This window comes from Sinohyriopsis cumingii, unplaced genomic scaffold, assembly GCF_028554795.1.
Source record: "Sinohyriopsis cumingii isolate HCF-2022 unplaced genomic scaffold, ASM2855479v2 utg000837l, whole genome shotgun sequence".
Taxonomy (NCBI): Eukaryota; Metazoa; Mollusca; class Bivalvia; order Unionida; family Unionidae; genus Sinohyriopsis; species Sinohyriopsis cumingii.
Window position 1 is genome coordinate 913,718 of NW_028315936.1, and position 26,797 is coordinate 940,514.

General features: G+C 37.5%; 2 protein-coding genes across 7 annotated transcripts in view; one reads left to right on the forward strand and one right to left on the reverse strand.

Annotated features, from left to right (window-relative positions):
- The first annotated feature begins 1,611 nt into the window (after positions 1-1,611).
- The window catches only part of LOC149773178 (threonylcarbamoyl-AMP synthase-like), a 56,689-nt gene continuing 31,503 nt past the window's right edge, over positions 1,612-26,797 (forward strand). Inside the window, exon 1 of one of the 2 annotated variants that reach the window (XM_089946672.1) lies at positions 1,612-1,796. In XM_089946672.1, the coding sequence (XP_089802798.1) occupies positions 1,703-1,796 (94 nt within the window). In that variant the 5' untranslated portion in view covers positions 1,612-1,702. The remainder of the gene's footprint in view (positions 1,797-26,797) is intronic. The other variant, XM_089946675.1, reaches the window with a different exon arrangement.
- LOC149773179 (protein CFDP2-like) lies at positions 6,973-26,534 on the reverse strand. Of its 5 annotated transcripts, XM_089946671.1 has the most exons (4): positions 26,285-26,532; positions 24,165-24,279; positions 22,324-22,588; positions 18,548-22,206 (listed from the first exon to the last, which is right to left on the reverse strand). In XM_089946671.1, the coding sequence occupies exon 4, from the start codon at positions 19,616-19,618 to the stop codon at positions 18,548-18,550; it is 1,071 nt and encodes a 356-aa protein (XP_089802797.1). In that variant the 5' UTR covers positions 19,619-22,206; positions 22,324-22,588; positions 24,165-24,279; positions 26,285-26,532. The 5 variants fall into 5 exon arrangements, 2 of the variants coding, with proteins under 2 accessions (XP_089802797.1, XP_089802795.1); XR_016417445.1 differs by lacking the exons at positions 18,548-22,206; positions 24,165-24,279 and adding an exon at positions 6,973-8,834; XR_016417446.1 differs by lacking the exons at positions 18,548-22,206; positions 24,165-24,279 and adding an exon at positions 12,619-13,823 and having other exon boundaries at positions 26,285-26,534.

Sequence of the window (26,797 nt, forward strand, 5' to 3'; positions counted from 1 at the left end):
CTGCTTGCGGTACGGAAACTTAACGAAGAGAAACCACGCTGAGGTGCGGTTGATATATATTGCATAGGTTGTGAGATCTGTGGTCTTGTATTGATTAGAGTAAAATTGAAGTATAGAACGGACACGTCGGGCTTTCTAATTTACAACTGAAGTTGTATGGAAGTCTTAGGAAATTTGGGGTAAACTTATGATATCTGGCGGGAATCGCGCCAGGGTTTGACACTGCTCGGTCGAGTAAAGACCACTGGCTTGTAAAAATCCATACTAACTAATCAAACACAAGGCACTTTTATTTTTTAAAAAAAATTCGTTTCCACCAAATATTGAATCAAAACATTTTCTATCTCTTGCTGCGTTAAAAAAGCCAATCGCTAGAAATATATCAGAATGTCTGATAAGCTCAAACAACTAGTCCTTTTTCAATGACTTTAAGCTCAAGCAACTAGTCCTTTTTCAAGGACTTAAATAGTTAAAGCGTCGGATTGAAAACAAATTTTGCCACTTTAAATGACATTGTGAGAATGCGTTGGTTTCACTAACGATTTCTCAAATATGTAAAATCAAAATATTTACCACGGACAATGAAAATTCCAAAATAAAGTCATTTTAAATTTCGAAGGCAACTTTAATTTCTCTGAAATATTTATATATAAACACACACACACACACACACACACACACACACACACACACACAACCCGCAGATGTTGGACGACCCATAATTTCTGATACGACTAAATGGTATTAAACTGATTAACAGAAAAGCAAAAATAAGAAATTTAGTATCATTTAACAAATAATTAATTCCCCTAATATACAAAAGTGAAAAATTGACATGGAAATTACAGTATTGTGAATAAAACATCCCCCATAATTATCAAAGTTCCACAACAAGTCGAATTCCAGTACTGAATGTGCAGATGTGCCAACAGTCTTGTATGAACTGAGGTACCAACAGTCTTGATGTATATAATGAAGTAATTCAGAATGTCTTTAAATGAATTCAGCATAATCCCAGATTAGAGGTTTAGTCTAATATAACAATGAGCACTTTGTATTTCAAATGAAGAATTCATTTGAAAGATTGCTCTCATATGGCTTTACAGAACAACTAACAACCATTTAAGAAATTTAACTTAAAGTACGAATAAAGAATTGTGTTTACTTCAGAACCTTTTATAAATACGTATAAGGCGCAATAAAATCGCTGAAATGGATTATTGAATGGGGGCCCCGAGTGGCCGAGTGGTCTAAAGCGTTCTCCGTTACGGATCACTGCCTTCTCGTGGGTCGGTGGTTCTTCCCGGGGTTTTCCAGATTTCTTCCTCCACCATTAATACTGGCCGCCATGCATTGCCTATCGTGTGCTGAAAAAAGGCGTTAAACCCTACAACAACAACAATATTGAACGTTTAACATAATTCGTTACAATATTTAATGCAAATGGGTAATTTCAAAGAAAGAACGAGCAGCAGATAGGAAAAAGCAGACATTTCGATTTCTTATATATTTATCTGAATAATTATTTTATCAACAGTAAATAATTGGCTGAGTTGTGCATTTACATTTACGTTTCAGGATCGTCTTTGTCCGTCTTGGGCGTCGTTGCAAGTTTAAGTAGAACCGGTTGTTGCACAAGCGAACATCAGGAGGCTAGCTGATGCAACGTGCCTGTAAGCAGCAGTGTTAAATATATTTTCGCATGCAGTCATTTTATAATTATGCAAAATTACTTCCATTTTCAAGAGGCATTCGATACAATAGGGCCATGGTGAGAACGGTCAATCTTTGGTCAGGTATGTTTCATAAAATATCCGATGTTAATTAAATGATAATCACAGTACAGTAGAGTATTCGCGTTTGCTTGTCCCCCTCCCACAAACCGATTTTAAATATGAAAAGCATCAAAGAAATGCACACAACTAGGTTATACTATTTGTTAGTTTACAATTTCTAACCTAATATCGCCAAAAGAAACGAAAGCTCTCGATGTAAACAAGCTGACAGACTGCTCACTACTTTTTTTGGTGTCTATAGATCATTTTCAGATACTATTTTTAGCTGGCCAAACCCATCCCATAGCCGCATCCGGTACGGTCATGCGCATTTGACGTAGGGCAACTCTTAGAGACCTACACTTCATACATGAATAGAACATTTGTTATTTCAGCTGGCCGTAGATAGTAGTAAGCAATAATATGCCAGCCCACAATTATAAGAGTTGAACTGTACGTTTTCATCAAGTATTTTTAACAATAAATGAGTATATGTTTCTTTATGTTACTGCATCGTGACTCTCATCTTAACCCCCCCCCAACCCCCCTCTTATGACTGCATGGTAATGAATAATCCGAAAATGAACAAGTTAACATGTCTAATTAGCAGCAAATAATGAGCACCAAAGGCGGCACATCATGTATTAGGCAGATTTCTCAAAGATTTGCCAGGGCCCCGAGTGGCCGAGTGGTCTAAAGCGCTGTCTGTTACGGATCACTGCCATCTCACCCCTGTCTGCGTGGGTTCGAGTCTCGGATTCAGCCAATGTAGGTATGTGAGAAAGCTTGCCAGTAGCTTCTCGATGGTTGGTGGTTCTTTCCGGGGATTTCCTGGGTTCTTCCTCCACCATTAATACTGGCTGCCATGTATAGCCTAACGTGTGCTGAAAAATGGCATTAAACCCTACTACAACAAAGATTTGCCATTAAGTTAATAAATTAAATGGGAATGAATGAATCACAGAACTGCTTGTGAGACATTGGATTGGCTAAGGAATTTACTCTCTCCCCTTAGTTTGCTAACTCCTTGAACAAATATGGATAATAATGATGAGTTAACTCATCCTGTGATACATTGGTAACGGCCAGTTGCTACAGTACTATCAGCTATGTGTAACTCGTGTGGCTTCTCGGATTGTGCTTGGGATCTGATTACATTGGCATTGATAATGCTGTGTTCACCTGTATGCATCCATCCACTGAAATTAATTATATGCAACAAAGAGATATGTTAGTCCTTATGTTTTCACAAGTATATAGTCTTGAAGAGTCATCTAAATACACATAGATTTGTACAATTTGTAATTCTGGTTGCAGGAAAATCGTCCACCCACCCCTTTCAGAAATGGATCATCCAACTTTGTAAGTCCTATCCAGGACCGCGGACAGGGTAGAACAAATTCCGGGGGACCACAACGGTCAGGGGGTCCACCATTGTTTCAGTTTGTGATTCATTGGGGCCTACTGGATAATATTTCATATGGCCCACAAATTCTGTCAGCAGTTCTGGTCCTCTCTGATACTTCTTGAATCTTATGCTCATATCTACTTTTATTTTTTAGGCAGATTACTGAGCTATTCACTCACGATTTTTAAACACACTATTCCTGTGAAGGGTGTACAGATGTCAAACCTTTATAAATTTGTTTGAAACTTTCTTCATGAACATACACTATGTTAATGACTAGTGCATGCGTTAAATATTGGAGTGGAAAAACCCAAATTCAACTTCCCGAAAAAGGTCTATAAAGATAGTCACATGGGTCATGTATATACATTTAGTAATGTAAGTTTAAAAACTAATTTTAGATTTAAAATTTAAGCATAATAAAGTTAAAACAAAGTTTATTCATTCATGAATTTTTAGTGATCGGCACATTAATTGTCGTAACAAAATCTCCTGTATGGATGTTCAGCTATGAATGGGATAAAGGAGTTATGTACAATGTAATTTATTCATAATTTATACATATGACATTTCTTCAAAATGATAATTTAGCATGATGTCAAATTTAACTAAAAATAAATCTGAATTTACATTCTTGTTTCTACTGTTTTTATGTGTATGAAAGAACATATTTATATGGGAAAAATAGGTATTATGTACGAATTGACATAAAAGAAATGACATAACATACAGAAGATATATAAAAAGTTACATAATTGCCTCCAATTCATTTGTCTTGTGTACCATTTTTTTACCCTGCCAGTGTTTTCCAGGGCACAGTTTATAAATGATGACATTATCATATCTCTGTTTATGTTTGTAGTACTACTTCTTCCCAACTGCAGGCACATTCCCTCTTGCATCATAGCGCGTGACAAAAACCATCTTAAATGGAACCACCCCTCTTGCTTGACTGTACCTAAAAATGTTGCAGGACATTAGCACAGAATTTGCCTGTTGCATTATTCAAGGAATTTATACAGTAATCTTCTTTGGAATTTTGATGGACAAGGCGTGAAAGAAAGTGAATAAATGTCATTTAAATGTATGTGTAATCCAGATTCTCCAAAATGACACCTATAGCTACAAATATCTGTACTCTGATTATTTGCACTTTGTGAGAAGTAAGTTTGGAAGTTAGGAAGGATGCAAAACAGGTTTAAATTTCCAAAAACAGTACATGTACATTCAAGGATTAAGGTTCTGCATGTTCACACTGCCATTTAAGTTTTAAAAAAAGCAGGTCATACACTAAATCTGATTTGTGCAGTAAACAATTAAACAGTTTTGTGACAATACCATGATGATTTTGTCCATTTTTATTCAGCTTTTAAGACGAAGTCTGTCCTAAAACCAAAACTGATAAATGTAAGAAAATCTTTAGGAATGCTTACTAAGTTTCTTGATTTGAATTTTTTCTTATAAACTTGAGTTATCTATGTGCTATTGTTCTTTCTTTGCAGTGAAATAGTTTTACTGGAGCATATGTACATAAGTGACATAATACACAAACTTTATGACAAGTGGTTGTTTGGTTGAAAGCATGCCAGTAGGGCTATGATGGATGCTTTACTAAAAGAACTAATGTCTCAAATTAAATGACAAGTATTACTATGAAAGGAGTATACTTCTGGAAAGGTGAAAGTAAATACTTAACTGCATCAGTACTAATGACTTGAGGATAAACTTCATCACCATAATATAGGAATGCTACATGATTTACAAAAAAAAAAAATCAACATGCGTAAGCTATATATTATGTTAAAGTCATTCATCGGTAATTTTCAGAAATGCCTTTCTTTGTAATTTATTTTTAAAGGAAAAAAGGTATTTTGAAGCTTTGAGCCTTTTTCAGATGTTAATTTATATTAACCAATCAGATTGTATTTGCTTACCATTCCATTTGTTTTTACTGGCAACCAAATTTTAGAAAGTAGAAACATCATGGAAGAAAAAAAAAATACACAGAACTTGGTCATTTCATTAATCAATTATCAAGTTCTGTCCAGTCTGATTTAAATCAGATCTCCACAGTCCTACTTTGAGATTAGATGGGCACCAATAAAATGTTCTGTTGATATTTGGGTTCACCTTTCAAATCAAAACTTTAAAATTTTTTAAAGTGATGCACATCATATGGAATATAACATTATCAGTGATAATTCTCCCTAACAAATTTGCAATGCTTTATCTGGTAGTTTACTAAAAAAATAGTCCCAGACTCTAAACTTTTTGGTATTTCAAGATGAACAACATTTTTCTTTAGTACACGACATATTTACATGGGCATATCTTTGTTTTCAGGCAACAAATGTCATGTAGTTCACCATTTTTGTTATACAAGTGTCCCTGCCTTCTGTTTTTTAAAGTTTTTGGGAAATGTTATAACTTGACATTGCAAATATTATATGCCAACAGGCTTGACTGAAATGGACTGTGTTAGAAACCAGAAAATGACAGTGAGCAGCCTGTCTGTCTGTTTACAATATTTGCCAGGCATTAAATCTATACTTGTTGGGCTTAATGTTATATAACTTTTCCTATGTAAAACATATTTTTCCCCAAAGTATGAAAATGATGTGTAAACGATAAAAAAAAAGTTTGGAAAAGAGATCATATATGAAAAAATATAACACCCGACATTGAGAAGGATCTTAAAATCATAACATGATCGTCAGCGGTATATTCACATACATCAGATGTAATTGGGCTAAAGCAGAATGCAATAGTAATATATTTTGTTTAACTTTGATTAGATATATGTGTAGTAGAAAAGACAAGTTAGAAAATGAATAGCTATGACAAAGACCTAAATATTCTATCACATTTTTAACTTGCACCTCATGATGAAAGTCAAATATACCCTGATATGAGAGAGAGAGCTAGCTAATTTTCATGTAGATTGTTATCTATATTTTTAAGTTACCTGATGATTGGTATCTTACTCATGTACAAGGGTAGTACTATATTCCAATGTCAATTAATATCTCCAAATAAACACTTCCTTCTAATTGTAATTACAAATCCATTGTCAAAGATCTAAGTGGCTTGGCAGTGTTATTTACATGCTAGCTAAATATGCAACAGCTCTGACCAGATCATTCCAGCTGTTTGAAGGCAAGAATTTGGAGATCAGAGGTTTCAGTTAGTGAGGTTACTGATTGCAAATTGATGCTACAGATATTTTGAATATGGTACTGTGTAATAATAAGAAATGCCAAGTGCTTACTTGTGTAACTTTCCCAAACAATGACACCTTTTGTTTTCGCTGACAGAAATATCAGAGCAATTCAGGGTAACAACTAGCATGAGCAAAGATCAAACCAAATGCCACCTAACTACTTACTGATTTAAAGTAATCTAATCTTGATTGTTGCAAATGGAGAATTCTTTTGTACTTGTAAAGAAAATAACAGCATGCTAAATGTATATTTTTAAGATCTAACCTTTATGGAGTCAGTATGTTTATATATGTTGTGAATATTTAAATATAAGTTATATATCTCTGAAACTGAAGGAACAAAATATGTATATTAATTTTGTCCATTTTCCTATTTTTTCGGATTCTTTCTTTGACAAAAGCTTCAGTTAAACAGGGTCAATAAGGTTGAAAGAAGGACAGAAATCTCCCTCATTTCGGGACATATTTAATTTTGATCATGAGGTGCAATACGATAAATGAAATGTGATACCCATATCTGTCTCTCTCTCTGTCTGTCTCTCTTTAAAAAGAAGACTATGGAAAAAGAATGTTGGCATCAGTGATTCAATAACTGGCAATTTGGAACAACATACAGTCATACATATAATATTCATTTAACCAGAAGTTACTAGTGAAAAAGATGAAGCCAAGGTATTTATCTGGCCTTGTCTTATTCTCCTCATCGACGTGTATATGGATGAAGAATGGAAAGTTTACAAAATTAAAGATTTTGACTGCATCAGCTTATTGGTCAGCAATACAGTACATTGAATACTTTCATTTGGTTTGAAAAGCCAGTGTTAAATGCAGGGACCTTCTGGTAACAATCAGGTTAGAAATCATAAATCGATGATTGAAATTACTAAGTATTATTCATTTTTTTAAATTGGGGTGGGGTATAAACAGACTGGAGGGTAAGCGAATATTATAGTTGGATAAGGACGTGAATAATGAAATATAAGCTTTTCCCACTGAACCAGGCTGTTTTTCCATGGAGAATTATAAAAAAATAAAGTCTGAACTGTTTTTACATCCTACTTTAACTGAAATAAGTGGTATGTGCAATTCCAGAAATATATTTTATCATTTTTCAGAAAAACATGGTCCCAGATAATTTCATGGAAATTAATTGGGTCCAAAACTCTATCTGTGGAAAATTAGGCAAAAAATGAAAGATTTAGTAAGCCACATTTATTGTCTGACATTGGAAGAATACAAATACACATTGCCCTACTCCATGTTCATTTTCATGATATCTAGCAGTAATTTTAGACCTTCATTAAAACTGTTTCATGTCTTTTTGAACTAATTTCTACAGAGTCTATCCATGTTTATGTTTCACTAAACTCCATAAATAAATTGAAAAGAAATATATTTGTAGAGTCACCATAATAAGGTGGAGATAACTCAATGGACCTTTCTATTACCAATGATTTAATAAAATAAAAATAATGGCAAATATAGCTAAACGGTCTTTCTAAACTTGTCCACACTTCACACAATCTCATAGACTATTTTGTAACACAAAGTAGAACATACCTAAACCACCTTGTACTAAATGTAATAGTGTGTGTATGTATGTGTATATATATATATATATACACACACACACACACACAAGCACTGTATGTGTGTGGTGTATATTGCAGCTATTATGTCATGACATGCTAATGTGAAACATTTCTGATACCGAGTTTAAAGAGAGGCTCTGATCATGTTCTGCAATGAAATTTAGTTGAATATATTCAGAGAAAACCTGCACTGAAAAGATAATAAAATCTTATATGTCAGTATCTGGGTCTATTAGATCTTATCTTATTCAACATATTTATTCTAATATTAATCGTTTAAATCCAATGTGCTTAAACAGTTGTTTGATACCCAGATGTACAGCCATTACTATTGTTATGTACTTGTAATAGAATGCCATGCAACAAAATGCATATTTAGTTCTGAAATAAAAAGATAAGAAAAGATTGTTGAATACTTAATATTTTTGTGGGAAAAACTGTTTTTTCAAGAACTTTCTGTCACATGACATGTCAGTTGCACTTTCCTTGTATTAAAAGTGGTACCATCAGATTAAAATAAATATTGAATTGATCAGTTGGATTTGTGTTTGTTGACATCTAATTCTAAAAGGAAGGCATTTTTTAGATCATTCAATAATTTTGAATAGAGGAGTAATTTCATAAAGGTATAATCTTGCCATACCACCATTTCAGTTAAACAAATTGAATTCATTAATTTCCAGAGAAGAAACCTGTCCAGTATTTCTTTATTTTCAAGAAAATCAGCATGTAAAATCTTGGTGGAAATTAGCTTACTAAATCCAGTGTCACACAATAACTGACAATGTCCAAAATATTTAAGGGATTGCTTGGCCTATGCACCAGTTATTTCCATTTACCTGAAATGACAAAGTAGGACTAATTAATTGAGGCATCATATGGTAAATGGAAGTACTCAGAAAGAAGAAACAAGCATTAATAAATTCTAATATGTTTGCAGCTTAAGACCTGCTTTGTTTATGATTACCTCCACTTTATATGTAGAAAAAGAAAATTGTGAAATTTTCAGTTGTACTAAAAATTATTTTTTATACCACAACAAAATAAACTTCCATGCAGTAGGCTGTGGTATAAAAAATAATTTCTCTTGCTGCCGTGAAAAGAGGTCTGCTTTGACAGTATAGTTTCATACAACATTGATATAATTGAGTGCAGAAACAGGTGAGTTAGAAATGTAGCTTCCATTGCAAAGCATAGCGCTTTTTTAATGAATCAACACTTAACCAGTGTTTTATCTACAAATGGCTTTATGTAAGTCATTTGACTCATCAAGGCAAAACAACAGAAATAATCCAAACCTATGAGCCTTATTCAAGCCAATGATCAGTTTTCAGTAGTTTTTAAAAAAAATAATCATATTGTTTAGATACACAATGAAAATATTAGTTATATAATGTGACTAAAGCCAATAAGGCAATTTCCTTGCCAGAAGCATCTGAACATTCTATATTTGTTAAAAACATTGTTGATGGTTTCATGTCATCAGAAATAATCTGAGCATATGTGACAAGGCATTTATTGTTGGCTGTGTCAATCTGCCATTGCTGACACAAATGACGAACTTTGCAGGTTACATATAAGACTATCCTCAACGTTTGATAGGCACTCCAGTAACTCTGAACAGGTAGTAGCACAGTCATACTGATTAGCAGAATTCTTCAAAATGACATTATGGCATCAATTTCTTCAGCCGCTAAGTCGTGTATTAAATTAAGAAGAGATTTGTATTTTATAAAAAGGGATGTCTTCTACACTCAGCCAATACACACATTTAAGTTATACTTTCTTTGCTATGTCTTATTTGGAAGAATGTTTTTGCAAACCAGCATTCAAATCTGCCTGATGTTGTGGACCTTCAATCAGCAATTTGTGTTCTGGCAACCCAGCATGCCTTGCCAGTATCCTGTTTTGAAAGTTATTGTTTTTTGCACATTTGTTGATGGGGTTTGTTTTAGCCTCTGTACATATAAGTAAAAAAAATAGGTGTCTTCGCTGTCATGTGCTTCACTTCTTTTTTTAAAACGTAGCCAGCTGTGTTTTCAACCATTGCTGCACAAAATACTTTTTATCTTACAAGTAACCATTACCTCATCTTTGGATGATGAAGGTATGACTGGTTCAATAACAATACTGTTATCATTGGTCAGTTATAAATGTGGTCCAAAAAATAATTTTGTTTGTTTTGGATCTATTTTAATTTTTTTGCCGTGGACACCATTTTCAGTTGAATGCAGACAGTATCTTGGAACAACACAATGTGTACAATTGAGCGAATGGAAATTGTTGCTTCGATGCATGACAAAGGTGTGCATAAAATAATAGTTTCTCGTGAGAATCACTTTAAATCATATGTTTCTTTTCCGCCTCTTTGTTGGGTATGGGGTGGTTCTAACATCCTGTTGCTACAAATGATGTGACAGTTACAGGTCACATAAGGTCAGCTCCAGGCTCCACAATCAGTTGTAACTTGTAACCCTATGTATTATGATAGCATTCGTGTAAGAAACTGACATGCGTGTGTTTTCTGTTTGGGAGAGTTGTAATCTAGCCATTAAAATAGTTAGACCAAACCTTAATTTTGTGTTAAATCAGCAAAACATAATATTGGGGTGCATCAATTTATGTACTGGTGATGACTTTTATACCTTTGTTTTTTGTTCATCAGCAAAAGATAATATTGGGGTGCATCAATTTATGTACCAACGACAACTTTTAGACCAAACCTTTTTTGTTGTTTTTTTTTGTTCATCAGCAAAACATAATATTGGGGTGCATCAATTTCTGTACCGGCAATGATTTTTGTGCGTCAAATTGGAACAGTTGGTGTATCTGATGCATGACGCATGGGTAGATGAAACACTGCTTAACTTAATACTGGCATATATGTCTCATATTTTAAATGATAGCGTTTTTTATGAATGTGGTTTCAGCTGCACAGAGAATAAAAAATGTGCACAACATGAACTAGTTCTGGATAGTTTTTGTAGTATGGTTGGATATAATTTGGTATAATTGGGTATAAACAAATGTCCAGATGACAAGCATTTTTCTACCCAAGTTTCTTTGTAGCTGGATGGTAGATATGTACCCTTACATTCAGGGAAATCAGTGCATGTGCCTATACCAATTGTTGCAAAGAAAAATGTCCAGTGTGCATCGAATGAAGCATGGCCCAAGAAGGAAGCCAACAGATTCAGGATTAAAAAAAAAACAAAAAGAGACTATTGATTGAAAAAGAACATGATTTATATAGGTGATTGTTATGATACCTGGACCAAGCTGAAGGCCTTTCCTAAGTGCTAGCTAATGCCAAAGTGGCCAAAATTCTGTTGGACCAATAATATATATGTTTACATTTTTCTTCAACCATTCCAGTGGCCTAGTGGTTAGAGTGTCTGCCTCAGATGCAGGAGGTCTTGAGTTCGAAAACTGGTTTCATATTACCAAAGACTTATAAAAAATTGGTCTAACAGCTACCTTGCTTGGCGCTCAGCATTATGAGGCTAGTGTTAGGACTGGTCGGCCTGGTGTCAGGATAATGTTACATGGTGTGATATCATGCAACATGTTTACATATGATGCCCCAGTACTAGACATCACTATCAATAGCCAAACTGCTGACAGCATGCCCTATGACTGATTTTTTTTTTTTTAAAGCTATGTTAAAAATCCATATCACACACACACACACACACATATTCTTTTTCTTCTATATTTCCAAGAATAAAATTTTCTTAGAAGGCATTGGTGCTAATTACATGAAGGTATAATTTATTATAAATTTTTTTTAAAGAAGTTAACGAGATGTGCAAGAAAACAAATGTATCTTCTAAAAATGTGTAAAAACAATTTAAAAAATTGAGTTCCCCCTGCCAAGGGTAGTATATTTTTCATAATTGACAAAATGGTTACTATTTTTGTTTCTATTTTAATTATTATTGTTTTATTTCAGAAGTATAACTTGTGGTGAATCTGTCTTTCATTTCTCTTTTTTTTCTTTGTGTATTAAATTTTTCTTTAGTTTCTTTTTACTGACAGTGTCAATTAGCATTATTTATAGTCCTATAGAAGTATCTGATGTAACTTGATGTAATGGATCTAATACTGACAACACCAACTAACATTATTTATAGTCCTATAGAAGTATCTGATGTGACTAGATGTAATGGATCTAATACTGACAACACCAACTAACATTATTTATAGTCCTATAGAAGTATCTGATGTGACTAGATGTAATGGATCTAATACTGACAACACCAACTAACATTATTTATAGTCCTATAGAAGTATCTGATGTGACTTGATGTAATGGATCTAATACTGACAACACCAACTAACATTATTTATAGTCCTATAGAAGTATCTGATGTAACTAGATGTAATGGATCTAATACTGACAACACCAACTAACATTATTTATAGTCCTATAGAAGTATCTGATGTAACTAGATGTAATGGATCTAATACTGACAACACCAACTAACATTATTTATAGTCCTATAGAAGTATCTGATGTAACTAGATGTAATGGATCTAATACTGACAACACCAACTAACATTATTTATAGTCCTATAGAAGTATCTGATGTAACTAGACGTAATGGATCTAATATTCCATCTACTGCTTAAGTCATAAAATAAAATTTTAGATGTGAAGTATTTTTCCATGTACTGGAAACCATCTTATTGTCTGTGCAAAAAAATAATCTTTTTCTTTCATGAAATGTTAGATCTGGTATGCTTCAGGTTCATTAGTAGCAGCCAGCAATTGATTTATGTGAACAGAGTTTACATCCAAATTATTGTACAAATACCATATTGGTTGTTTTCATCGATAATATAGCTTGTTTGTTTAAATGCCATGTTGTAAATTTTCTTACGAAAAAGCCAACTATGCTTTCCAAAGATAAATTGTCTTAAGTAAAATGTATTAAAGAAAGGCTATATAACTGAATAAAATTGTAAGTTGATTAGCTCTAAAACTTACTATTTGCACTGTATTTTGGTTAACAGAAACCAATAATTTGAAATACTCTGCGTGAAACTAAAAATCGTATAGCACACTGAGCTAACGATAGTTGTCCCACATGGAGCTCCCATTTATAAGTTTTCATAATTTAGACAATTTCTAAAGTAAATTAATGATATAGTGGTGATAAAATAATGTTTTTTTGTAAGGTTTAATATGTAAAGGAAATCCCATTTTTACACCAAATAATATTTGAAATTGTTTTAGGACAATGAACTACAATTATTTGTGGTTACCGAGCTGCATCCATTATTGGTTATCTGGGTCATCATCATTCAAGTTTGCACAGTCTTCAGAATTCCTGTCAGAGTTTCATAAGGCACCATTGCCACCAACAAACTCACTGGGGAGGTGAACATTTTGTTTGAAAACCAACAAGTTTTGTAAAATTCAACAAATAATTTATTTCTGTAGAATACAAAGTGAAAATTTAAAAACAACTTACAGTAATGTGAATTAAATCCTAACATAGTCCAAAATGTTCTATAACCAGTCTTAGTGAATAAAGATCTAATTCAATCCCAATGGTGTTCAAAATAAGATCCAGTGCTGAAGCTGTTGATGGGCCTGTAGTCTTGACTGTACCCATGGCCTGTAGACTTAAATGTACCCATGGCCTGTAGACTTGAATGTACCCATGGCCTTTAGACTAAAATGTACCCATGGCCTGAAGTGTGATGATGTGCTAAGTCTTCCAATTAATCACAGTAATATAATCAAAGATGTCCTTGTTTGAATTCCCTTAATTTTCAGTTGTCTCTTGCCCAAGAATATTATTCATGAGCACTTTGTATTTCTAGAGAAAAATAGTAATTTGAATCAACAACTCCAGCAAAATCAGACACTGAAAACAATACAAATGATTTTTCTTCAAGATCTTACTGCACAAATGAATAATTTCTAGATAAATAAGATTATAAAGCCCTCTACTATATACATTATAAAATAGAATGTGGTAAATATCAGGTGGACTAGGTATTTTTATGGGAGGATTTCCAATAACCTAGACCCAGACCCAGATCCAAATATTTGTTACCTCAGTTGATACTGATCTTAATATTTAACCAACAAAAAACAAAAAACATTAGTGTCTCTAGTCAGGAACAACATAAACTTGATTTTGGACAAGGTCAAGTCCAAAATAAGTTACAGATAACACATAATGATAGGAATAACCTAACAAAATAAAACAAATTAAATATAACAGTTTCCGCATACTCCAGCCAGTTGTTCAGTTTTGGATATCTAGGGCTAATTCTTTCATGAGAATGAAGATAGGAGCAATTTGCTCAGCTTGCAGAAATCCCGGTCATTATACAACAGAAGCAAACAGATGATAAAACAAGATGGCAGTTAAAAATAACATTATAATCTTATTACCAGTATAGTAAATGCAAAACATAATATAGTACCAGTACTTATTATTATCGTCATGCAGAATTGTTGTAGTGTTTAACGCCATTTTTCAGCACAAGATAGGCTTTACAGAAGTAAACATGATAAAACAATATGGCAATTAAAATTAATATTATAATCTCACCACCAGTTTAGTAAATGCAGAACATAATATAGTAACTGTGTCTGACATGGAAGGATAAAACTTTGCAAATACTGTAGTCTGTCGGTGTCATGTTTACCCCGACCCAGAGTAGTCCCAGTCTGAAACATGTATAATCAAGGTAATTCTGACAAGCCTCGGAATCGTGTTCGGGATATCACGGTTCGAGCGGTACTTATACGGGCGGAAGTTCATATTGGAGACCGACCACCAACCACTCGCGTATCTTGCGCAGGCGAAATTGTCGAATGGACGATTGATGCAATGGTCGCTGTTCTTACAGCAGTACCAGATGCAGATCAGATACGTGAAAGGAACTGAGAACGTAGGCGCTGATTTCATGAGCAGGAGCGCTTTAATGGTATAGATCGTTGTGTATATATATATATTCATGTTCGTACTCAGTGTGTAGTGTCGCAGTAATTTTGTTCTTTATTTCCTGTATTAATGCCTTTGCATTTGAAGTAATTTTGAGGGAATAAAATCCCGATTTTATTCTGAAGCGTGGGGGTGTGTCATGTTTACCCCAACCCAGAGTAACCCCAGTTTGAAACATGTATAATCAAGGTAATTCTGACAAGCCATTGTTTGATGTTAAACATTGCCGAAGGCTAGCACTAATCCGTTACATAAGATTGCCGTAGTTAGAAGTGGAGAGCAGGACATAGGAGTTGCGAAGCCACAGATAGCCAATTATCACCTAGGTGTGGAAATGTTGTCCAAGATCAAAAGAAGTTACCTGAAGAAGTGGGAGTGTCTTAACTTCTTTTCCCTGCAAACAGACAGACAGGTTGAACTGGCCGCTAAGACGATTGGACAGGGTCACAGCGCCACCCAATCAGAATCGAGATAGGGGAGAGACCTTGATTTGGGTAGAATGATATCTCCGCATCTTCCGGCAAGAGTTAGTTCGCTGAGAGAAATTACCCAGAGAAGAGGTTAGCGTAACTCCGAATAGCCATTCGTTATTGGCGGGAAAATCTTAGAGCAGGAAATTCTAGGTAGAGAGCTTCAAATAAGGAAGCTTTGAGGGACAGACCAGTTACAGTTTGGTCCCGTAGTCTCAGATAGAGAGATGGAGGAAAGGAGAAGAAAGGAGAGAAGTCAGGAGAAGTTGAAGTCTGGGAGCGAAATTGGAGGAGGAGATAGTAGAGGGGGAAAGGAGAAGAAAGGAGAAGTTGAAGTCTGGAAGCGAAATTGGAGGAGGAGATAGAGGGGGAAATGGAGACGAAGGAGGAGTTAGAGGAACGGAAAGAAGGAAGGAATTAGCGGGAAAGAAAGAGATGAGTAGATGCAAGGACAGGGGGAAAATCGAACTCACACTGTAAATCACGGGATGAATTAGGCTGTCACTTGGTCGAGGGAAAGACGAGTGATTGGAAGTTATTGTTTTTAAATTATCACATTAAATTGTTATTGATTGAATTTCATCTTCGTGTTCTCTATAATTTAACCATCGGCATTGCTGACTGGGGGCTCAGAGCTGTAAATCTACCTCGTCACTAATTTAACTTTCTAACCTCACAAGCCAGGGTGGAACTTTCATCATAATTTAATTAAATTATGTTGGAAGAACCCACCCCAATACGTGCAAACGTCACAGTCATGATAGACTACTTGGTGTTCTGGTTGATAATAACCTATCATGGACTGAACATATCAAACATATCAGTAAAAAAGTCAATTCAAGTTTATGGCTTCTCAGTAGGATAGGACAATTTTCTCCCTTAAAGGCACAGAAAACTATTTTATAACAGTTACATACAACCCTATTTAGACTACTGTAATACAGTATGGGGTAATTCAAATGGTAAAAACAGCAAAGCTGGCACATCTTCAAAAAAGAGCATTAGGGCTAATATCAGTCCAAAAAGAAAGCAAGGAAAATTTAGCTGGTAAGTTAAAAATATTACCTATTAAAGACCAAATCTGTTTGAGAATAGCCAAATTCACTCTTGGCATCCGTCCGTCTACGAGAGACGATGGCATAGCTCCAAAGTACGCTTTTGCTTATCCTTCTTTTTAGCTCTCTTTTCAGCTTGCTTTATTCTTCTCTTTTCCTCTGCGTTTTGAACTCCCTGCCTGACAGCTAGACGCCAGCTGGAACGGTTGTTTGCACAGCTCTCCCAGTCGTTGACATTGATGTTTGCTGTCTTCATATCCTTCTTGCAAACATCTTTGTAGCGCAGATGTGGTCGTCCAGTTGGTCATGCACCTTCTGCTAACTCCCCATATAACAGGTCCTTGGGAATGCGACCTGGGTCCATTCTCTTGACATGGCCGAGCCAGCGAAGGCGCCTCTCGCTGAGTATGGAGAACATGCTGTTCATGTTGGCGCGTTCTAGAACCTCTGTGTTGGGTACTTTGTCCTGCCACTGGATGTGCAGAATGCGCTGCAGACATCTCAGGTGGAAGCTGTTGAGTTTCCTCTCGTGTCTTGCATAGGTGGTCCATGTTTCGCTGCTGTAGAGAAGTGAGCTGAGCATGCACGCTTGGTAGACACGCAGTTTGGTCTTCTCTGTGAGGTTGGGGTTGTTCCAGACCCTCTGGTTAAGTCTGGCCATCACTGCTGCTGCCTTGGCAATCCTGCCGCCCACCTCAGAATCAATGGAGAGTGAGCTGGAGATGTTAGACCCGAGGTATGTGAAGTTCTCGACAACTTCCAAATTGTACCCATTGATGGAGACAGAGGGAGGGGAGTCTGTGTCCTGTGCCATGACATTTGTTTTCTTCAAACTGATGATCAGTCCAAATTCCTTACATGCATGGGAGAGGCAGCATACCAGCTGCTGAAGTCCATCTTCAGTGTGTGATGTCAAGGCTGTATCGTCGGCAAAGAGCAATTCACGGATGAGTACCTCTGTGACTTTAGTCTTAGCACGGAGACGGGCGATGTTGAACAGCTTGCCGTCAGCCCTGGTATGGATGTACACTCCCTCGCTGCAGTCCTTGAATGCGTACCGGAGAAGCATGGAGAAGAAGATGGCAAAGAGCGTCGGTGCAAGGACACAGCCTTGTTTGACTCCGCTAACGACTGGGAATGCTTCAGATGTTGCGCCATTGAAGCACACTGTGCTGTGCATGTTCTCGTGGAACGACATAATGACAGCAAGCAGACGTGGGGGGCAGCCGATCTTCTGCAGGAGTCTGAAGAGTCCACTCCGACTAACCATGTCAAACGCCTTCGTCAGGTCTATGAAGGCAATGTAGAGGGGCATCCGCTGCTCGCGACACTTCTCCTGCAGCTGACGTAGTGAGAAGATCATGTCTACAGTTGACCTGCCGGCTCGAAATCCACACTGGGATTCTGGGTAGACACGGGAGGTTAGGATCTGCAAGCGTGCCAAGGCAACACGGGCGAAGGCCTTTCCGATGATGCTGAGGAGGGAGATGCCCCGATAGTTGTTGCAGTCGCTACGGTCTCCTTTGTTTTTGTACAAAGTGACGATGTTGGCATCACACATGTCCTGTGGGATGTATCCCTGTTCCCAGCAAAGGCAGAGGAGTGTGTGTAGGGGCTGGAGCAGTGCTGGTTTTCCGCTCTTGAGGACTTCAGGTGGGATGCCGTCGCTTCCAGGAGCCTTCCCACAGGCAAGGCAATCAATGGCTTTTCCGAGCTCTTCCAGGGTGGGCTGTGTGTCTAGCTCCTCCATGACAGGCAGGTCTGGAATGGCGTCCAGGGCAGTTCCAGTGACATTGTTTTGGGTTGCATATAGCTCGAGATAGTGCTCAACCCATCGCTGCAGTTGTTTCCCCTGGTCTGTGATGACTTCGCCTGTCTTGGACTTGAGGGGGGCGGTCTTGTAGCTGGGGGGGCCTGTCGCTTTTTTGATACCCTCATACATTCCTCTTGTATCCCCGGTGTCAGCAGCTGTCTGTATACTGTTGCAAAGGTTCAGCCAGTAGGTGTTGGCACAGCGGCGGGCGGTCTTCTGGGCGTTATTCCTTGCAATCCTGAGGGCTTATAGTGTTCTGGGGCTAGGTGCAGCCTTGTATGCCAGGAGGGCTTTCCTCTTTGCCTCAGTCACGGGCTCCATCTCCTCCCAGTTTGCCTCATACCAGTCGACATTCTTTCGCTCCCTCTTCCCGTAAGCTGTGATGGCTGAATTGTACACAGAGTCACGGATATTGGACCACTTGGAATCAATGGTGTCATCAGGTGTCACTTTGGTGATGGCTTCCTTCAGTTTGCTGATGAACTGCTGTGTTTTCTCTGGGTTGCTTGCACAGCAGGTGTTGATACGTGGGTGACCCTTCTTCTTGGCGTGGTGCAGCTTCTTGGGTAATATTCGCACCTTGCTGGCCACGAGGGAATGGTCCGTGTCACAATCGGCACTGTGGTAGCTGCGGGTAAGGAGGACACTGGCCAGTTCTGCACGCCTGGTGATGACGAGGTCTAGCTGGTGCCAGTGGCGTGAACGTGGGTGTCTCCACGACACCTGGTGGATCTCCTTGCATTTGAAGAAAGTGTTTGTCACACATAGGCTGTGGGAGCAGCACATCTCCAGCAGTCGCTGACCATTCTCGTTGATCTTGCCCCTTCCGTAAAAGCCGAGACAGGTGGACCAGGCCTCATGGTCAGCTCCCACTCTAGCATTGAAGTCTCCTAGTAAGTAAAGGCTTTCATTGTTGGGGATACTGGATATTGCCTGATCCAGAGCCTCATAAAACTTGTCTTTCTCCTCGTAGGTGGAGTAGAGGGTTGGGGCGTACACACTGAAGATGTTGACCGGGCCTAAGGATGTTGACAGCCGGAGGGCAAGGATTCTCTCAGTAACTGATGATGGAGGTTCAATGAAGGCGATTAGCATGTTCTTGACGGCAAAGCCTACACCATGCTGCCTAGGTTCATCCAAGGGCTTCCCCTGCCAAAAGAATGTGTAATTGGCTTCCCTGATGGTGCCGCTGTCAGCCAGTCGGGTCTCCTGGAGGCAGGCAATGTCGATGTTCAGTCGGGAGAGTTCTCTGTCAATGACGGCAGTCTTCCGTGCATCGTCGATCTGCTGTAGGTCAGTGGTCAATCCAGGACACATGGTCCTGATGTTCCAGGTTGCAAAACGAAGAGTTGGAGTCTTTTTATTTCTTCTTTTAGTCTTTCCTGGTGCAGAGTTTTGTGGCCCACTTGTCGAGATGGTTCTCTAAGCTCCACGCACCCAGTGAAGCAGGCAGGCCATGGCGGGCAGCACCTTACTGACTGGGGGCTGCCCAGCTTGAGGCGGGCGGTAGCTGTCCAGTGAGACCTGATGATCTCTCCCACCGTCAGAAGTAACCCCTGGCGCCAAGCTCTACGCCAATTGAGCTTTGACTTAGAACCGGTAAACTGCTACTTCTCGTGTTGTGCCGACGTCGTACGACGACGCTGGAGTGTCCTCTCCAGTGGAGCTATGGAGCCTGGGCAGGGTGGTATGGAGAATCAGCTGTTGCCCGTGCAGCAGATCCCCCTCTCCACGCAGCTGGTGTGCCCAAGGGAACGACGAATGCCGATACAGCTTGGCACCAACGGCGTCGCAGGAGTTGCCGGAATGACGTTGAAGTCAATGTCATACCGCCTTAGGGACTCCATCTCCGGATTTTCTGTCGGGGTTTACTCCCTTAGCCTTTCCCATGAGTGGGTATAGCCACAAGGCAGCAGAGGTTTGGAATCGGAGTTTTCCTTCTCCTAGATGAGCTACCATCCAAGGTTTACGAGTCCCATCTACCCGAAGCAACTGGTTTTAAGGCACCAGTGGGCCGCTTTCACCCCTTCTCCTGTTAGTAGAAAACATGGTCTGCCGGGCTTCAAATCTAAGCCACTCGCGAAGGCCAGGAGCTGGATTTTAGTTGACAGAGGCAGTAAGAGACGCAGGCCGTATGGGGCATTTTGGAGGATTGGGGCGCTTGTCTCCCACTCCCACCCCGGGCAGTGTCAACCTTAGACCACAATAGCCAAATTAATGTATAGGATATCCCATAATAGTGCTTGTGATTATTTACAATCACTATTCCAGTATAGGCTACCTGGTAATACTCCACCTGCGATCCATATCTACCAAACAGTATAAAATTCCCAAACCAAATAAGGAGTTATTTAAAAATAAGTTTCCGTTATTCTGGAACTCTGCTCTGGAATAGTATTCCAGTTGAGATTAGAAATGCCCACAATATTTCCTTCTTCCAAACCCAATATATCCAGTGGCTTCAGAGAGGCAGCTATAATAAATAAATTCCCTTGTATCAGGGCCTCAAGGTAGATTAGTTCTTAGCTAATTGTGTTACCCTCTTTAAATAAGGTATTATTATTATACATGGCGGCCAGTATAAACAGTGGAGGAAGAACCCGGAAAACCCCCAGAAAGAACCACCAACCCACGAGAAGCTACTGGTAAGCTTTCTCACATTATCCACATTGGCTGAAACCACGACTGGAACCCACACAGACAGAGTTGAGATGGCAGTGATTCGTAACAGTGGGCACTTTAGACCACTCGGCCACTCGGGTTCCCTCATGCAGAATTGAGATAATATACAAAAAATAACATAAGATAAAAGAAGCAAAGAATTATTAATTAAAATAATTATTAATACTATTAATGCAGTCAAAATAAAAATATAGTAAATAAAAATAGAGAACTTACCATTACCTTCCGGCAGAACTTATATATGCTTGTTTGATGAATATATGCAGTGTTCAAGCCAAGTCCCTGCAATTTTTGCCACATGGCATTCCCATAAAGGGGTAAGGACATTTGTAGATCAGAATTCCAGGGTACACATGTTGGACAGCCCAGCACATAACCATGGTAACAATAATAATAAGGTACCAACCTGTTTAAAAGTGCAACAATCTCAGTGACCACCAGGGGTAAGGGGATGAGATGCTTTATCACTTTGAACACCTAATTAAAAAAAAAGGAATGATGATCCTGGGATACAAAAATATAGCCATTATATTATGAAAATATTTATTTCCTTTGACAGTGACAGAGTATCACAATTCTGGCATGGATAGATCACCACCAGTATGTTTAAGCTGATGTTTCATGCTAAAGGATACAAAAAATACAACAAATATTATGCTTCGATGACAACATTAATTCTAATCGATACTACTACTATTGTTAACCACGATTGTGCAACTATATCCATATGTTTCTGTGATCTTTGGACTAGATGTCTTTGAACCATCAGCAATAATCTCAAAGGCTGGAAGCTGTATGTGTCTGACTTCACATGGAAGCAGCACCTCCTTTATGGTTTTGGCTGTGTGAGTTTTATGCCATTTTTCAGCATAGGATACGAAGAGCCTGGTAAACCCCAGAGAAGAACCACCAACACATGGCAAACTACTGGTGAACTTATTCACATACATTGACTGAGCTGAGACTCAAACCCACACAGATGTGAGTTGTGTGATCTTTAACGTCAGTCACCATAGACCACTTACTGAAGGCCCCTCCTGTATGGACCTAATATATAGTTGTAGCAACATTGAAAGAAAATAAAGGTCTTTTAGAAAAGTTATCATGAAATCTACAGTTTAGGATAATCTGTGATTTGGAATGAAGCCTCGATGTTTAAAGAGTTTGTCTCTTGTGTATCTATGGTTGTGAACAAGATGTCACACCTGAGATCTGGTGGCAAGCTGGGAAAATAAAAAAAGCATAATTAACATAATTACCTGACATTATTGACGAATTACACAATAATATATAGTTAGAAATAGTAAAATAAATTGAGAGCCCCTGAATAATATACTCACTGGGCTGAAAAATTGCTGCACGGCATGTCAGTCATGTGGTGATGCTGACACCAACCTTGTTTGCCTCATCTGGATGATTAATGGCCTGGTTACATTGTGTGTTTCATCAGCAGTCAGTTGTATACGCTCAGCTGTGGGCAGAGTATCATCAACATTTTCATCTAATGACATCAGAAGTGGAGGAGGCAGTATAAAATTTTGCAATGACATTCGTTCAGTACCTCATCCCTGCAACATAACTGCTGATACAGCATTTGGAATATGTCTACAAAGAAAATAATGATAATAACGATTAGAATAATAGTCATAATATAGAGAATTATGAGTCCCACATATGCCGTGTTGCCACCTTTTGCATGCATGACACGGAGTGCCTGTTGACATGGTCATATGATATGAACCACAAAGCTGTCCATTCTTCTTTTTGGCAAGTTTGCTGAATTTTATGGCATTTTATAGATTGAATCCCATAGGTTGCTCAGGCTTGACAGCTGGTTGACCACTGGAGTGCTTCCTTTTATGAATTCAGCACATTAGTCAAAATGAAAATATATTAAGATGGAGCTCAGCTGCAGATAACTGGTTGTAAAACATTTGCTTACCACAGTTCCATACTGTCAGTGATAATTGCTCATGACCGATGTGTATCTCTGAATAACTGAATTAATAATTTCCAAATTCTTTACAATTAGCAACATGTACTTCACAGTGATTGAAGTTTGTCTTCCAGCCCACTTATGCAAGTGAGATAATAGTAACTAAGCAGTCTAATGAAATAATATATACTAATGTAGTTTAATATATATATATATATATATATATATATATATATATATATATATATATATATATACATCTTTTAAAATTGCACTGGATAAAAGAATTGTCGGTCATGAGAAAAACAGACTTTTTGAAACAAAACTGATGAACATCAGCATACAACTGGTGTGAACCAATGCAAACCTAGATTTAAATGTAGCAAAATTACTAATGTTTTAAGATTTCTAAATTATGTCACAAAATAAAAACTTAAGCATTTAAATGTTTTTTATGACATTTATCATTTATATGGGGAGATTCAAGATTTAAATTACATCGGGGGAAAAAAAAATACAAGACTGAAGTTTATGTCTGGGTAAAGACACAGGACTGAAGTTAAATGGGGTAAAGACACAGGACTGGAGTTAAATGGGGTAAAAACACAGGACTGAAGTTAAATGGGGTGAAGACACAGGACTGAAGTTAAATGGGGTATAGACACAGGACTGAAGTTAAATGGGGTAAAGACACAGGACTGAAGTTAAATGGGGTAAAGACACAGGACTGGAGTTAAATGGGGTAAAGACACAGGACTGGAGTTAAATACGGTAAAAACACAGGACTGAAGTTAAATGGGGTAAAGACAGGACTGAAGTTAAATGGGGTATAGACACAGGACTGAAGTTAAATGGGGTAAAGACACAGGACTGAAGTTAAATGGGGTAAAGACACAGGACTGGAGTTAAATGGGGTAAAGACACAGGACTGGAGTTAAATACGGTAAAAACACAGGACTGAAGTTAAATGGGGTAAAGACACAGGACTGAAGTTAAATGGGGTGAAGAGACAGGACTAGAGTTAAATGGGGTTTGGGGATGCATGCTAATCAGACTCTAGCATGCATTCTTTCTGACTGGATGAATATTGTTTCTTTTGTTGTTTTCTTTTTCTTTTTGTTCTACTGGGATTTTGTTCTGATATGATTTTGTTCTTATGGGATTTTGTTTTGATATGATTTTGTTCTAATGGGATTTTGTTTTGATACAATTTTGTTCTAATGTGACCATAACATTGCATCTTACATGGATAAGCTGTCTACATTGTGTTGTGATCTCAACTGTTATTGCCTTCCATTACAGTAAGAGCAGCACATCAAATTTGCTGTGGTTTAATCCAGTTGTTGTCCACTTTTCATATCTAAAATGAAAAAAAAAAAACTCCCACTAAGCAGTACGAGTCCTTCAGCTAATGAGTATGAAATGTCTTTGCTTTGGGTACAAAATGACGTGTGGGTAACAAACCATTTGGATATTTAATGTTTAGGGTACATTTGATGTGTGGGTAACACACCATTTGGATATTTAATGTTTAGGGTACAAAATGACGTGTGGGTAACACCATTTGGATATTTAATGTTTTGGGTACAAATGACGTGTGGGTAACACCATTTGGATATTTAATGTTTAGGGTACAAACTGACGTGTGGGTAACACCATTTGGATATTTAATGTTTTGGGTACAAAATGACGTGTGGGTAACAAACCATTTGGATATTTAATGTTTTGGGTACAAAATGACATGTGGTTAACAAACCATTTGGATATTTAATGTTTTGGGTACATTTGATGACTGGGGGTAACACACCATTTGGATATTTAATGTTTAGGGTGCAATATGACATGTGGGTAACAGTCCATTTGGATATTTAATGTTTTGGGTGCAAATATTATACTTGAAAATGTTACCACAGGCCATACAATGTAAAATGTTCACCACGATATTTATGTTATTGAGAGTGACCCAAACTACTTAAACATTGGGACATCTGTCTTACATTGTAGAATTACATTAACAAAGGAAGTCTACAGTACCAGCATCTCTGAGAGACTTTTGTTGTGTACATATCAGAATTGATGCATATTTAAATGCGATTTGGGTGACAATGATATCATTCTAATAATTCTACGCAGAAATCTAACATTTAATCTGAGACTGAAGCCTTGAACTTGACTTATATTAAAGGGAGTTTTCTGTGATGATTCAGAATGGATCTGGGGCCTGTTTTTTATGGTCCAGATGATTTGGCATTAGTGCACTGGTTGAGAGAGGTATTCAGCAGTGATGAGAGATTTCTTTTGCAGCATATTTGTCGGTTTCTGCATACACATTATTTCATTTGTTGTTAAGTCTATAATGGTAACTCTCACAAAGTTAGACTTCCGAAACTTATCAATTATAGATCGTTCTGCTATATATTTTTCGACAGTATCTCTACTTTCAGAATCATGGATATTACATTCTTGTGTTCAAAGATTTAAAAATTTCAAGGTATATTATTATCCCTAATTACCATATAGAGGAAAACCAGTATATTGACACAGGTTCTCCATTGGAATGGGGGCTGTTCAAAATTCTTTAACTTTTAAGTTACATGGCCCACACTTAGATTTATAATTGTCACTGGAAAATCTAGTTGCTTGAGCAACATCTTTTCTCATTGGTCTCTATGTTGGCTCTGTTATGGGGCAATCAAGCTGCAGGAGTAGGTATTAACAGACTGGCAGCTTTCCCCTCCAACGTTTAGATTTCATTTCATTCGTCACATGCACACACACTATATACTTAGTATCATGTGATCATTCTAGAACATTTATGCATAGATGGACAACTCGCTCTTTCTTGTCCGCCTTATGACAATAAAGCTGTGTCTCTTACTGTCATGCGTTAATTCATCATTAAACAAAGATGGAAAGCTGTACTGTTGGTGTGGAGTTTGGTGTACTGTTGGTGTGGAGTTTTGGAAGTTCATGTTTGGCAGTCAGAGCAGGTTGATCTGGGTTCGCAGAACACCATTTTGCAATGAACTGTATTGTGTAATGAACTGTACTGTGCTATAGGCAAGCAAGGCAAGTTCTGAAGAAAATACTCCTTGTGTGTCATTTGTGCTATTTAAAATTTGGGGTGGGTGGTCATACACAACTCTGCATGCCCATTCAGAAGTTGAGAGGTCAGAGCCAGTTTGAGAGTTTGAGACCCCTAGGCCCTGGTTTTATTGCAGTTTGGAAGAAATGAAACTGTTATTACATATTGAACAATTATTTTTTTTTTTTGCAGAGAAATCATTCATTGGTACTACATGTACTAATGTATACGAATGTATACAAAAATCATCAGCTTGTGCTTAAATGTAATATTTACTCACCAGGCAACAGCTGATCTGTCTGTATGAATAAATAATTCCACTCCCTACTCCTTTGGTCTAAAGATCTATAATTTATATATCAATATTCAGTATATTTATAGCTATATAAACATCAACTGGTATTTATCTCAAGAATGATTATTTAGAAGGTTGTAAATTCTCTGCAAGTCGTCTCCATTTCAACCATTGACTGTCAATACGTGCATATACAATTCCTAGCTTTAAAACAGCCTTTGATCTGTATTTGCTATGTGACATAAGTTCAAGGAAATGGCTTCTTTCGATTTTGTTCCATAACGTGTACCTTCAAAATACCTGGTATTACATTATACCGTACATAACTCAATGAAATACAATCGGTAAATGAAACGAACGTTCAAAACATGATCCAAATAGCACATGTAAGAAAAGAAGACTAATTCAGAATAAATATACAGGGGTTACCATATTTGAACTTTCCAGAAGAAGGACACACCGGGGAGTAGGTTTATCAGTATCATTGTTTTCGGAGAT